General features: G+C 45.3%; 1 protein-coding gene across 1 annotated transcript in view; it reads right to left on the bottom strand.

Annotated features, from left to right (window-relative positions):
- The window catches only part of NBEAL1 (neurobeachin like 1), a 178,378-nt gene that overhangs the window by 95,211 nt on the left and 68,219 nt on the right, over positions 1-14,948 (bottom strand). The window contains exons 10-15 of the mRNA XM_054971050.1: positions 12,385-12,491; positions 8,556-8,642; positions 7,071-7,154; positions 4,549-4,647; positions 3,168-3,751; positions 188-320 (exon numbers count right to left, since the gene is read on the bottom strand). Coding sequence (XP_054827025.1) covers positions 188-320; positions 3,168-3,751; positions 4,549-4,647; positions 7,071-7,154; positions 8,556-8,642; positions 12,385-12,491 — 1,094 coding nt within the window. The remainder of the gene's footprint in view (positions 1-187; positions 321-3,167; positions 3,752-4,548; positions 4,648-7,070; positions 7,155-8,555; positions 8,643-12,384; positions 12,492-14,948) is intronic.

Raw genomic sequence — 14,948 nt, forward strand, 5'->3', positions numbered from 1 at the left:
CACTGTCTTCCCTTTAACCAGGGTTGGACATACTGAACCATGACCTTGGCTGAGTAAATTGGTGGGAGTTAGAGGAGGAAAAGAGAAGGTTGTGTGTATGCTCTCTCAGGCAATTCCCAGGATCTCTCTATAGGAACCCAGTTCACATGTTTAAGAGCTCTACATATACCGGAACAGCCCCTCTTACCCAGAGAGAATCACAGAAGCAGTGATCTGATAGCATCACGGTGGCATATTCCTTCTTTGTACACACTGCAACCACCAGCGTTCCAGAGCAGGTAAGGAAAGCTTCAAAGCCCATCCCACTAGCTGTAAAAAAGCTACAAAAAGGGGAAATGTTTTTTAAAGAATATAGATCATTTGTCTAGAAATACACACCCAGTAAAGTCAAGTCTCACAAGTCTGTCGTATCTGCATACACATTTGGTTTACAGGCAGCTGTCAAGTTGTATTGAAGGGTTCCTTCCCCGTCAAAATGGCAGCCCCAAGAATCATTTTGTAACTTGGCATATTCATGCAGGAAGGCAGAGCAGCCTTTACAAGACTGTAACAGGGTCACCCTCCTGTTTTTGACAGCTCTCCACTGATTATGTGCAGCCCTTCCCTGTACTGGGCAGAATGCTGTTTTTCAATTTGTGCTGCAATTTCCTCAGAGCCAAGCTACACGTGACTTTTTTCATGCATAGAACACTTGATCGTTTTCGCAAGCTTTCCTGGGAACTGAAGTCCCAGTGTCCTTCCCCTCTCTGTTAGAATCGCTGCCTGAAGAGCCAGAGAAAGCTGGCGGCAGCAGCAGCTTTTGCAAATCCAGAGCAGCTCCCCGGGAGCAAGACGCCCAGGGAGAAAGCTGCAGCTGCCCACCCCCAAAGATCGTTGAGAGGAGGCTTGTGACTGGAGGAATGATTTGCAAAAGCTGCTGCCGCCGCCGGCTTTCTCTGGCTCTTCAGGCAGCGATTCTAACAGAGAGGGGAAGGACGCTGGGACTTCAGTTCCCAGGAAAACTTGCAAAAACGATCAAGTGTTCTACGCGTGAAAAAAGTCACTTGTAGCTTGACTCTCAGTCTTCAAAAGCTCTGGAGATTTAGACCAGGATTTAGGAAGTTGTACAAAGAGGGCATGAATTTTGCAGTAGATGGCACTCTTCACTAGCTTATATGCTAATTCCTAGAGTTATATTAGAAGCAACTGGGGGGCTCTTTACAATCCAACAGGAAAACAAGTCACTAGTAATCTCTTCCAGCCGTTAAACAACAAAAAACAAGCAATCATTTATACTAGTAATTTGAGATTTTTTTAAAAAAGTGCACATTAAGATGGAATTTAACAAGACTTACTTTGAAGGCAGCCTATGCTGAGCTCAAGTGATTTTTAGCGATTAGATCACAAATAACAAAGGGAAATTGTATCATTAGGTGGCCTACAACTGAAACATTTTTCAGAGCCGTTGCAGATTCAGCCTTAAGAAATATTCAGATAGTAATTTTTATGGACCACTTTGTACCAGCAAAGAAACAGTTTTCTTCTAGCTGTCCATTAATACTCTGCTTGTCTGCTAACAGGCTGCATACCCATTCTGAAACATCAAATCAAACTCATCAACTTCTTTATGTGGTGGGGATTTATACCAGCTCAGACCTACACTCTGCCAATTTTGCCCTGAAGTGGCTCCTCAAGACACTTTATTGGCACTGCACATCACAGTCTGCTCATCTCAGCACCCACAATCCACAAATGGGCCTCGGTCTACCATTTTGGAATTACTTGTTATTTATTTATTTATTTCAAATTTGTATTCCGCCCTCCCTGCAAGCGGGCTCAGGGCGAATAACAACATATTAAAAATATAAGTAAAAATTCATGTTAATTAAAAACAACACATTTAAAACAGGATGGTGGATAGCCTTCTCTTCATTAAAAGAAGATTCTGACATAAACACACCTCTAACAATAAAAAATGTACATAGCGAAGAAACTGTCAACGGGCCAGGGCAAATCACCTGTTCTGACAGATTTTGATTTTGTTGTATCATTTAAAACTACGTTGATTATACCATGATCAATGATTGTCTGGCAGCCCAAAAGCTTTTCTAAACAAAGAGTGTGCTGCACATAATATACAAATACCTAAAATAACAGGCTTATGGGTAATATTATATGACAATCTCCTAGGGATGCCCTCCACCATGCACATCAAAAAACCCACACAATGAGTCACAGAGGGCTAGGGTACATATAAAACGTGTAATTCCTCCAGGTGTGCAAAAAACATTTGAGAACTTTTCAAAAAGTGGCGGGGGGGAGACAAAATAAAACACAATAGCTTAAGAGTGCCGAGATCTCGCAAGATAATGTCTCAGTACCCATTCTAGATTGCTTAGGCAACAGCAACAGCTGCCAGTATCTTGCAAGACTACCCCCCCCAGATTCAGTTGTAATTTACTTAGTTTCCAAGGTGAAGATGAGTGGGGGGGGGGCGGGGAGAGTGGCAGTAACAGGCAGAAGCAGGAGAATCAGAGGAGGCAAACAGTGAATGGCAGGCGTGCCCTGGGAGGCTTAAAATGGCCTACAAAAGGGCCCTGCCCCCACCACATCCCAGCGGGGGGGAGGGGGGGAGGCACAACCCACCCAAGTCAAACACGGTGCCCATCTCAGCTGCAACATCATGGGGTGAGTCATGCAGGAGTGGCCACCTCACTTGTCTAGCCTAGGTGAGCCACATGGCAATGCAGCGGCCTGGCACCATACACAAGTCACCCCAGGCAAGCAGGCCGCCACCAAGCAAGTCACTCAGCAGTGGCTAAAGCTCATCCAGACCAAACCCTTTATGGGCAGGAGAGCTCAGCCCCCCCCCCCCCCACAAGCTACCAGGACTTTTCCTGGTGCTCATAATGGGAAATGCCCTTTCCCCAGCCCTTCTCACGGTTCTCTGGCTGGCCCAAGATATTACTGCTGCACGGTTTACTGAATCAGTGATATATTGGACACTGGATTTAATGCACTCACTGGTCATAAAGAACGCAGCACGAAAGACCGATTTAAACCCGCATGCCCTACACCACCGAATACAGAGTTAGCAAAGTGGCTTTGGGGATACAAAAAGAGCACAAAGCCCAGGAAGAATTCCGTCTCTTGCTGCCTAGCCAATGCCACCTTCCATCCCGGTATACCTGTAGAGTTGTTTCCTCTTGCCGCCCTTGCTGCTGTTGGCACCCGGGCTCACTTGGTCTTGGTCCAGGCATAGCCAGGCACTAAAGGCAAATGCAGAGCCTGGCCACCTCTGGATGGGTGGCACCGCGATGCCTGCCATGCTGTGGGTCAGGTCAAAATACTGCAAGGCATTGTCCAGTCCTTGCTTCCTCGCCATGGTGAGAATTGCACGCATTACAGGGACAACGTAAGGGTGCGCCTGCTTCGGGTCGTTAGTCCTCAGCAGCCTGATGAGCTGGTGTAGTTCTTCAGAGCTCATTGACTGGCTCCCCAAAGACCCCAAGAGGGCTATCAGGTTCTCGGCGCACACCTCATGGAGCAAAGAGTGTCCGCTGAGCGTCTCAATGATGCAGACGACCATATTTGTATTGACGCAGGTAGCCCGACTTTGCCTGTTGATGCAGCAGATTCGCTTCAGCCAGTTTGAGACGAAGACCTGAAGTTCGGGCGACTCGAGCTCGGGAAGCCACCGAATCAGCAGCAACAAAGGCTGGACGTTGCTTATGCCCAAGATGCCGACAGTTGTGTGATCCCCTTCAACAGCCTTTGGAGAAAGCAAACACAGTGACTGGCACCTTAGCCTCAACGCTGCTCAGTTAAACCAAAAGCAACAGTTCTCCGGCAGCTTAAATTAACAGATTTATTACAGCGTACGCTTTCCAAGGACTAGAGCCTATTTCTTCAGGTGTGTGACCTGCTGTCTCCCAGTTGGCAGGGGGCCACAGAGCAATGTCAACTGTAGGGTCAAGAATCCATCAAACACAGGTTAGTGACATTTCCATGCACAGCCCAAATGCATCCGAGCTAAGAAACAAGAATGCTCTTTTCTTGTATACAAAGAAATGTCCCAGACTTATCACTACTTTTTTAGTTTGCGGCTCTACCATTTTAACTTTTTTAAAAAATCTCTGTAGCAACACACACAGAAATCTGCCCTCTGAGGGCACAGAAGCTTCTGTTGAAGAAATCTATTAGCCTTTAAAGAGTTAGAACATCCCCATACGGTGGCTATTGTTTGTTAACATTGTGTGAAGACAGGCAACTAGAAGTATGCTGTTCTAGCAGCAAGAAATGAAATGTAAGGTATGGCAAAGAACAGAAACACAGCTGGGGTGAAAACTTAGCTGGATTACCTCTGTAGCCCAATATTTAAAACAGTTATGGTACAAAGTTACCCCGATAAATAAACCCAGTTTCTGGGGTAAATTTATACTGAGGGTACTTTTTTCCTTACAGGATGAAAATGATAAACAGTAATTGTTGGGGATGTTTCGCACCACACTGCTTGGGACAATCTCTTAAAAGGAAAAAAGCTGTAAGAGCCATTAAAGTATCTCTCACCATATTCATAAGTTCTTCAAGCAATTCCCGTGAAGGCTGACCCATAGTTTTGAGGACTTCAAATATATGAGCATATCCGATCCGCTCCTTAAACACTTCCTGGAGTAAAATTTAAAACATTTGTAAACAACATACAAACATACGGCTTATTTCAAGCCAAATATTATTAAAATTACATAAACTCTTCATATGACCTTATTGTAAACTATTAAAAGCTCCCTTTGATTCTTCCGTGTTGCTTCCCTGGCCACAGCAAAATGTGCCATACTTTCAAGATTATGGCCCCTTCAGCAAAAGCCACGAAAAGGGTCCCAATGTTTCATGAAGCCCTCAACCTTTGATCCATAAAACCTGAATGAAACACCGATTCCTTGGCTAAGCACATAGCTGAGGCAACAGCCGAACACTGCTTTCATTGTCCTCTAATAAAAACTGACCGAGGAGGATAAGATTGCATTCTAGACTCTTTACGCCAGTGGAAACTACCTAGTTAGTTTGCCTGTGGTGTTAAGTACAGAACACTGCACTCTCTGAGATCCTTTCTGGAGTTTAATAAGCATTGGAGGGGGGGGGCGGGGGGTGTATGTATGCATGTCATTTATAGCCTGCCTTTCTCATTGAGACTCAAGGCGGACTACACAGTGCGAGATTAGTACAGTCAATATCAAGGACATTTCAATAAAAAATGCCATAGGGTAAATAAATGCAAGTTTATAAAGACATAACAGTAGCATTAGAAATGCTGAAACAGAGTAGAAGCAATTCTAGGACTTACATCGGACAAAACATAACTACCTGGTAGGATCATGTCAGGGCTTGCTGCAGCCGCTGCTGGGCAGGGCGCCGGCATGCCTGGCCCTGACGTCAAAGGGGTGCCAGGGATATTGCAGGACCCTGCTCTGTAGACTCCCTCTCAGTCCACTCGCTGGCCTGCTCAACCTGATCCAGTCCTCCCCCTTGATCTTCCCCATCTCCTCCTCACCTCCTCTCATGCTCTCACTCTGCTCCATTCCAACTCTGCTCCATCACTCCTACTCAACCCATCCCACCCTGTGGGTGGGCTTCCCTTTTATTCCTTCAGCCTTGCCATGCTCCACCTGCCAACCACGTCCTCCTGCTGCCTTCTAACCATGGCCCTAGCTGGCCTAGGCAGCTGCACCTGTGTTCATTTGGCTGGAAGCACAGGGCCGGTCCACCTGCACCTCGTTGGCTGGCTGTCCAGCCTCTCTGACTGAGCTGACGGCTGAAGGCAGGCACAGCTGAGCCTCCTTGGCTGGCTGTCCATCTTCTCCCACAGAATGCCTCCGGCAGCTCCACCTGGAGCTGTTTAGCTCCTAGCATCCCCTGGGCTAGCGGGGCTGCGGGCTGGGGCGTGGCTCTGAGCTGCTGAGGCTGCTTCTCCTCCCTGGCTGGTAAGGCTTCAGTTTGACCAGCTGCTGGCTGCCTGTCCCCACTATCTTGGCCCTCTCCGTCTGCTCTAGCCCCCTCTGGGTTGTCCCCAGTCTCCCTACCTGGCCCCCTGGAGTCCCACTGGAAGGTGGGACTAGCTGGCCTCCACCTGCCCCTTCTAACCCTCTGAGGCTTGGGTGTCTCTTCCCCCTGTGACCGGCTGGTTTTGGGTCTGGCTGTCTGATGAGGCAGCTGGACCACTGTCTCCCAGGGGTCTCCCGTCCTCTTCTCCAGGTAAGTCTGGGGGCTGGGCTGCGGACCCCGGACACATCATACATAAAGCAACATGTAGTACATAGGAGGGGCATATGTTTAAAGCATAAGGCAACATAGTGGTGAAGTCTATGGTCCCTAACTTGTTAGTGAAGCATCTCTTTCAGACCCCCGCCCCCACAGTACAGCCCTCCTGTCTGAGTAAAAAGCCTTTTGAATAATTCAGTTTTGCATCAACTGAGGAAAGCCAAGAGAGTGGGGGCTCTCCTGACCTCCTCAGGCGGGCCGTTCCACAGGGCAGGGGCCGCCACAGGGAATGCACGTGTATGCGCAGCTGCTGATTTCGCCTATGTGCAGGGCGGCACTGGAAGGACACCCTGTTCACCCTGGAGGGACACGGGGAGGGAAGCGGTCCTGTAGGTATGCCAGGCCAAGGCCACGGAGAGCCTTGTATGTGACAGCCAATGGCTTTGACTCAGGGGCAGAGCACCTGCTTTGAACACAGAACACATGAATACATGAAGCTGCCATCAGTCCATCAAGGTCAAGTACGGTCTACTCAGACGGGCAGCGGCTCTCCAGGGTCAAAAGTGGGGGTCTTTCACATCACCAACTGCCCAATGACAAGGACTGAACCCGGGGCTGCCTGCAGGCCAAGCTGATTCCTACCACTGAGCCACGGTCCCAGGTTCAACCCCCACCCCACCCCCTCGCCAGTTAAACAGGATGCTGGGAGGCTAACCTGGAAAAGACCTCGACACGAGACTTTGGAAAGCAACTGCCCGTCAGAATATATGGGATACTAAGCAAGATGGTCCAAAGCAGTTGCTTACATCAGTCTTTAAGGAAGCCTTGCTTACCTTAGCAGCCGGAGACTTGAGCATCACTGCAGTCAGGGCCTGGATGGCAGACACTGCCAAGTGGTCAAGCTGCCCCTGAAAGACCTGAAAACACCACAAGACGGAAAGATGTAATGCATTCAAACACACACACAAACCGCACACAGCAATGCACTCAGGGTCACACACCGCACCCCTGTGCTTTCTTGCCAGGATGAAAACAACAGCATGCCACCCCAATTGGCTCCCCCACAGGGATGTATGTTACGACACCACAACCTACAAAACAGAAGACACAAGAGAAGAGTAGCCACGTATTTCTGAAAGAGACTGAGAAAAGCACTCACAAGTACCCATTAAGATGGTCTGGACCTCATGCTATTTAATGGACAATCTCAAGAGGGAGGGAGCTAAAAGAAAACATAAAAGCAACTCCGCAGATAACTATCCAGTTTCCTCGCACACAGCCTTTGACAAGACTTGTGGGTAAGCTGTGGGACAGTCCTCAGTGCCTTTCACAAAATAAAAAAGCAACTGGGGATTGCAAACTGGGTCAGCACCTGTCATCACTGTCTTTGACAAACTGCCAACTCCACAAGTCTCATTCCAAAAGAATTGCAAATCTTTCCTGCCTTTTTTGGTTCCTTTATGCTACTGGTGGAAATTTATGCTACTTAAAAGTCTGGGAATATTTTGGCATTGAATTAGTAGACTTATTTGGGAACCTGCTCAGTAACATATTGTAAATAAAGAGCATCTCATGCAGAGCAAAATAAAACAAAAATGGAGTAAAAAATGAACAATGTTAGGTGAGTTAAAGATCATCAATTTGGTTATTAATAGGTTAATTTAGGAACAATTGGGGGTTCAGGAGGTGCATCAGTTTCTTCAGTTCAGCCATTCTGAAGGAGAATCGACCTTTAAAATTTTTTTACCTCATTTCTAAATAAGCAACAAGAGCCAGCATTTTTGCATGATGCCAAAGGAAACATTAAAACTAATTTCGCCAGTTGCTTCCAACCTCCCATATTCAGTCTGTCCATTGTAATATAAATATTTTGATTTTGTATTTTTGGCAACAGAATCAAGACATCAAATTCAATCACACAGATTCCACGAAGCCCTAAAGCCCAACACACCACAGTGCTTAGACAAGTCAGAAGGCGCAGAGAGAAGGGGGGGGGACTATAATAAATCATCACCAGGCTGATAGTATTAAAAGTGGAATTTTATTCCTGTAGTTCAACCTCATCTGTCTGAAAACAACATAAACTGAGGTGCACTGGTTAATTTAAGCCTTGAAGCATCTTTGAAAATAATAGTGACTTTCACTTGATTAAAGACAAGAATAATTTAGAAGTCAGTATTGGTTGGGATACACACCAGAATTTGCCTAAATAGTGCTGGAAAACAGAGGAGGTGAAGTCCAGGAAACTGCCCACCCCGCCCATCGCCGCTGTGCCTCAGCTGCACCTAAGGCAAAATACGCAGGCTTGTAGGAGATACCTGTTCCCGATTCATTCCTGTCAGTAACTGGTTGGCAAGGTCTTTCTCATTCTTGTGTACCACCTTATTGTTAGCATTTAAACAGAGCTGTTAAAATGAAAGATAAGAATGGAAATAGCTGTGTTAAGTACTTGGCCTCCAGCCGCTACCCAGAGGACGGGAAGACTTACTGCAACAGACCACCAGGGAGTAAACATGACTGTTAACAAACAAAAGTGTTTTTGCTTAAAACCTTCCATTGCTAATTACATTATCTTTGCTGTCTAGCTGTACTCTTAACAGATGCAAACTGTAGAGGCCAGAAACTGGCACAGGGTTTACTGAGACACAAAAAGAGAATGCCACGATCTGGAGATACTCATCATCTTCTTTGCAAATTAAAAAGGGAAGCTGCATGGTATCAATAAGCCAACCGGAACAAAAACTTTTCTGTAGTTTCTGCATGCATCCTTGGAGCAGGGGATGAAATGTAGAACGTAAGTGTAAGTCGTGAGAAAAGGATCCCACGCCCCTATTCAGCCAGGAAGGGGGGGGGGTGTTCCCATTGTTTTGAATTTGTGAATGAACTCAATTTCAGCAATAGGAACATGGGATTCTTCTCTCACTACACAGGCTCATTTTCCGCATGTCTTCCCCTGCTCTAATTCCATTTCACACTGTACCACCACATCCGATCTTGCTCCTTAGCAACATTTCCCCTTACCCTCATGACAGGAATAAAATACTTGGATCTCCATTCCTACACATACGTACTGGACTTGTGACCCTTGCCCCTGTAGCCAGAATCTGCAAGTCGACATCAAGTGTTGGTTTCAAATCCTGGGTTCCAAAGATGGGAACCTTGATTAGCATTAATCAGTGCTAAAGATATAACCAAGGTTAAAGTCACCGGAGTGACGGGTAGAGAGATGCGAAGCACTATCTGAATGGCCCTCTCCCAGCCTCTCAGTCGCGGTGTCAACCACAGAGCTTCCCCCAGTCAATCGGAGGAGCGCCGTGAACAATGCACTGCTACCCAAGCCTGCTGAGGGATACTTCATGACAAAGAGCAATATAGTAACAGCATCAAAGGGGAAGGTAGGCCCTGTTTCTCCAAGCAAAATGTATCTTCTCTGTTTGCTTGAGAAAATGCCCCTAACAGGTTTATGAGCAAAACGTGCCCTGAAACTACATTGGCATTCAATGTACAGCACAAAACATGACAAGAAAACCAGCGTTGTCCAGAACACGCAAACACAACTACTCAAGGCTTTTTTCCTAGGAAAAAAGGAGGTGGAACTCGGTGGGTTGCCCTTGGAGAAAATGGTCACATGGCTGGTGGCCCCACCCCCTGATCTCCAGACAGAGGGGAGTTGAGATCACCCTCCGCGCTGCATGGCGCGGAGGGCAATCTCAACTCCCATCAGGGGGCGGGGCCACCAGCCATGTGACCATTTTCAAGAGGTTCCGGAACTCCGTTCCACCACGTTCCCGTTGAAAAAAAGCCCTGCAACAACTCATAAACACAAGAGTGTTAAGTTTCATTCGCGGTTTCACATCTGAGCAGATTCACAATAACTCTGGCAATACGCAGAACAATTTCACTATGAAGATGTTAATAGAACAAAAAGGCCTTTATTAAATATTCAAATGCATCAAAGGAAATACAAAAACTGAAGCTTCTTAATTTATTGAAATGCCTGTGTAGCAGATCCCTATCATGCAACCATGCAAATTCGTTGGGATGCAGGCAGGTGTAAGGCTAAAAATTGAGGGTCTCCTCCAAATGTAGTCCTTTATTTTAACAGCAATGGATTCTGAATACAAATCAAGATATTCAAATGCACACAGGATTGCAGTGGGCCCCCAATGAACCCCTACATGTGCCCGAGGCTTTTCAAGCCCTTTCTTCTCACCAGTGAACCTTATTTATTTCCCAAAGTCACCCGGAAAGCTCTGATCATCATCCAATGCACAGGTTCAAAAAAATCAACCACCACCACATTTTATGCACCCATCAGGGACTCTTCAGCCCCCCCTCTTTAGGCACATACTTTCACAACCCCATTAGGGGCAACCCTATTTACCCAAAAGTGTTTTGAAGGATAATCCCAGCACATGGCAATAAATGTTTAAACGCCACATTCACCTGTAAGATTTTTCACAGCAGAATCTATCCTGACTACTCCAGTCTCGGGCAACGCTTCCATGGATGCAAAAAGCCCTTGAGCCATTCAATGAACCCCACCAAACAAGCAACAAGTCTCTGACCAATTACAAGGCAATGGAAAAAATCCAAACTGTTGGAGTTCTGTGCTACTTCACCATTGTTATCAAAATAATTGACCTTTTCATTGGTCTCTCATCACTGCACATATATTGGCTAACTTAACCACTTAACAATAATGCCAACAGAATATAAGGTTTAATTTTGCATATTTGCTCCTTGCACTCTGGGCATCAATCATTTTACTGCATCATCTGTGAACCTCAATACGCAACAGAGAGGGAAATGGGTTTACTTTTAACTTTAGCTGTACATTTTATTTGGAAAGAGAACTAAAGAGGCACACCTCAGCCTTTGGAGCAAATCTGCAGAGCAAACGGTCTCTCTGTTCTGTGTGTTAAGCCTACCAAAGATAACTGCCCCAAAGCATGACTGAACCCCACTGAACTCTGATGCTGCAAGCAAACAAGGGTATTGCATAAGAAGCTCAATGAAATGCTTTAAAATAATACCAAAACAACATGACTAAGTAAGTTTATCCATAAATACTCAGTGCAACCGAGCTATTGACAGGGCATGATCGCAAAAGCAGATGTCCAAGGCAGACCTAACGCCGGCTGTTTCAAAAAAGAGGCTTTCAATCTGAAAAGCCATCCTATACTCACTTGTTCTCTTTCCACCTCATTTGAGGTCAATGCCTCCCCTTTACAGAATTATGAATCATGGCTTTAAATTTAAAACACTAACTATGGGTAATTCTAACCAGTTTACAAAAGTTTACAAAGAGACTTCAAACCATGACTTCAGATTCTGGCTTAGGGGAAAACCATGGTTTGTACCAACGCACCAGCAGGTCCAAACCATGGTTACTGGAAAGAAGGGGGAAATTATTACAGAGGGGAAGGAAGACCACGTGCCCTTAACACTATGTTATTTCTGTACAGACCTAAATGAGTGTTCACTGCATGACTGGTGGGAAGAAACTGTTAGAAGAAGTCAGCAACGGCAAGTACATGGGTTTGCCATGCAATTTGTAGCTTCTGGAATTAATACAGAACCACAGACAGACAGACAGAACTATGTGCCCTCTAGGAGAAGAAAATGAGACCACTGTAATTCACAGCCTGCCAAGCCAGCCATACAGTACATTTAAGTACATCTTACACCATTAACAGCATTCAAGAAGTACAAGATATTCCTTGGGGATATAATTGTCCTCATATCAAACCATTTTCTCCATGGTTCTAAACAGGGCTTTTTTTCTGGGAAAAGAGGTGGTGGAACTCAGTGGGTTGCCCTCGGAGAAAATGATCACACGGCTGGTGGTCCTGCCCCCTGATCTCCAGACAGAGGGGAGTTGAGATTGCCCTCCACACCGCTCAGCGGCGCAGAGGGCACTCTCAACTCCCCTCTGTCTGGAGATCAGGGGGCAGGACCACCAGCCATGTGACCATTTTCAAGAGGTGCCGGAACTCCGTTCCCCCGCGTTCCCCCTGAAAAAAAGCCCTGGTTCTAAAAAAGATTTTACCTAAATGTATGGCTAAGACATTAGAACAACTGAGCTCTTAGGAAAGCCGGAACATTTTCTCTTGAAGGACAACACTCAAGCAATGCTCTGTTTACCTTGCAATTTTGCAGCAGCCGGATGAGATGTTCAAAGCAGTTACTGTTAAGGAAAATGGCTTGCAGAACAGGTCTGTCCGTGCAGTCTAACATGGCGGTGATGGCATCTAAGAAAGCAAAAGCGAATACCCAAGAAAGACAGTCACGTAACTGGCCATCCATAAAACTTTGCTGATTTATCTTTGAGTGTGTGGAAGCCAAAAACATTCTACAGGGGCCTCAGTTGTAAGCCATGAACGATTTAATACGAAAAAGCAGAACGCGCTTTTCAGTATTGGCTGTGGCACTAAGAAGGGGAACAACCAATGACCACTCTTGTTCAGAATTATGGTTTCATTTTTGTATGTAATATGATGATGAAACTGTACACTCCTCCGAGTGCAGCAGGGTTTTTTAAGATAAGCCAAATAGAAGGAGATCTTTATGGTGCAATCCTAAGCAGAGTTACTCTCTTCTAAAGCCCCTTGAGTGCAATGGACTTGGAAGGGTATAACTCTGCTTAGGACTTCACAGAGGATTTTAAAAGTGCTGTCGGTGGCGTACGCAGTTTTTAAAAAGTAACAGGCAGGCAATTCTTTCTACATGCACTTAGCAACTTAGGACTGCAACACAGAGAAAACCATTGCTTTCACTTCACCCTCCACCTTCCCATCTCTACAGATTTATCAATGTGAAATCAGCCATCTTATGTATGCATTTACTACACAGTTACCCAAATCAGCATCTTCATGTTAGGGGTGGCTAAAAATTTTAACACATCAGCTCTGTGAGCCCCCCCCCCCCTTGAAGTGGAAATTTCCACATCCCGAGTTGTTTCTCATTGTTTCTCTGTTCCACTGATCCTGCCCTGAAGCTCCAAATCAAATAGAGAATCACTTATAAGGTATATTTAGTTGTCTTCCAGATGCTCAATTTCCCCATAGAATTACAAAGCAGTTTTATTTTAGAAACTATTACACTGCACAAATCATAAAATGACTGGATGAGAGGGCAAGTGGGCCAGGTTCCCCAAACGCATCAGGTCCAATGGAGACACTGCAAACCACAAAGCGGGGCTCAGCAACCGTTTATAATTAAAGAGCAAGATCATGTCAAAATTCAGAGCAACCAAGATCCAGGATAAGAAAACCCAATTGCATAATATAAATTAAGCAGCTTAATATTATTGATATATTCTCGAAGGCTTTCACGGCCAGAGAACGTTTGTTGTTGTAGATTTTCCGGTCTGCATGGCCATGGTCTTGGCATTGTAGTTCCTGATGTTTCGCCAGCAGCTGTGACTGGCATCTTCAGAGGTGTAGCACCGAAAGACAGAGATCTCTCAGTGTCAATGTGTGGAGAAGATGTTAGCAGGTAATTTATATCTACTCAGGAAGGTGAGTTTGGGCTGAGTCATCCTGTAAGAGTTTCCCAGGGTGTGGAATGCTAATGGGGGGAAGCTTCACTGTGTCCTGAGGAGGTCCTTTTGCATATGGATTGGTGGTTGATATGCTAATCTTATCTGCAGGGCTATTGTAAGATGTAGAGTATTTTGTTAGTCTGGTGTTTTTCAGGACTGGAAACCATGCCCTATTCATTATTAAACTCTCTCCTTTCCTGTTAAAATTGTGCTTATGCTTATGAATTTCAATGGCTTCCCTGTGCAATCAGACAAAGTAGTTGGATTGGATGTTTTGTCCAGTATTTTAATGTCCTGGAATAAGATACTGTTTTTCCTTAGTTGTTTGATTTATCCTGGGTTTAATCGTTCTTCTGATTTCATTTCTGGAGTAGCCATTTGCTTGAAGTGCGTGGTTTAGAAGATTAATTTCCTTGTTGAGAAAGTGTGGTTCACATATCTGTCATGCACAGTCTACTAATGTTTTTATTATGCCTCTTTTCTGTTGAGGGTGGTGATTGGAGTTTTTGTGTAAGTACCGATCCGTGTGAGTTGGTTTCCTTTAGACCTTGTGACCTAATTGAAAGTTTGCTTTGCAGATGACCAAGGTATCTAGAAATGGTAGTTTACCCTCGATTTCTTTTTCCATGGCGAATTGTATGTTCAGGTGGATATTGTTGAGATGGTTTAAAAACATAAATTCTTCCTCACCATGGCTCCAAATGATAAAGGTATCATCCACGAACCGGACAGATTGTAGGTTTCTGGGATGCTGATTCTAAAGCTGTTTTTTCAAATGTTCCATGTAGAAGTTTGCTATAACCGGGCTGAGAGGGCTTCAACTATCAATCACCACCCTTCTGAAATCAGAAGAGCGATTAAACCCAGGATAAATCAAACAATATATATGTTTTTGCCATATATCAAAGGAATCACTGATCAGATGGGAAAACTTATGAAAAAGCACAACTTACAAACAGTATTCAGACCCACTAGAAAAATACAACAGATGCTACAATCAGCAAAAGACAGTAGAGACCCCCTCACCTCTGCAGGAGTATACTGCATACCCTGCAGCTGTGGACAAGTTTACATCTGGACCACACAGCGTAGCATCCAGACAAGAATAAAAGAACATGAAAGACACTGCAGACTTGGCCATCCAGAAAAATCAGTAGTGGCTGAA

The sequence above is a fragment of the Eublepharis macularius genome, chromosome 2 (assembly GCF_028583425.1).
Source record: "Eublepharis macularius isolate TG4126 chromosome 2, MPM_Emac_v1.0, whole genome shotgun sequence".
NCBI classification, from domain to species: Eukaryota; Metazoa; Chordata; class Lepidosauria; order Squamata; family Eublepharidae; genus Eublepharis; species Eublepharis macularius.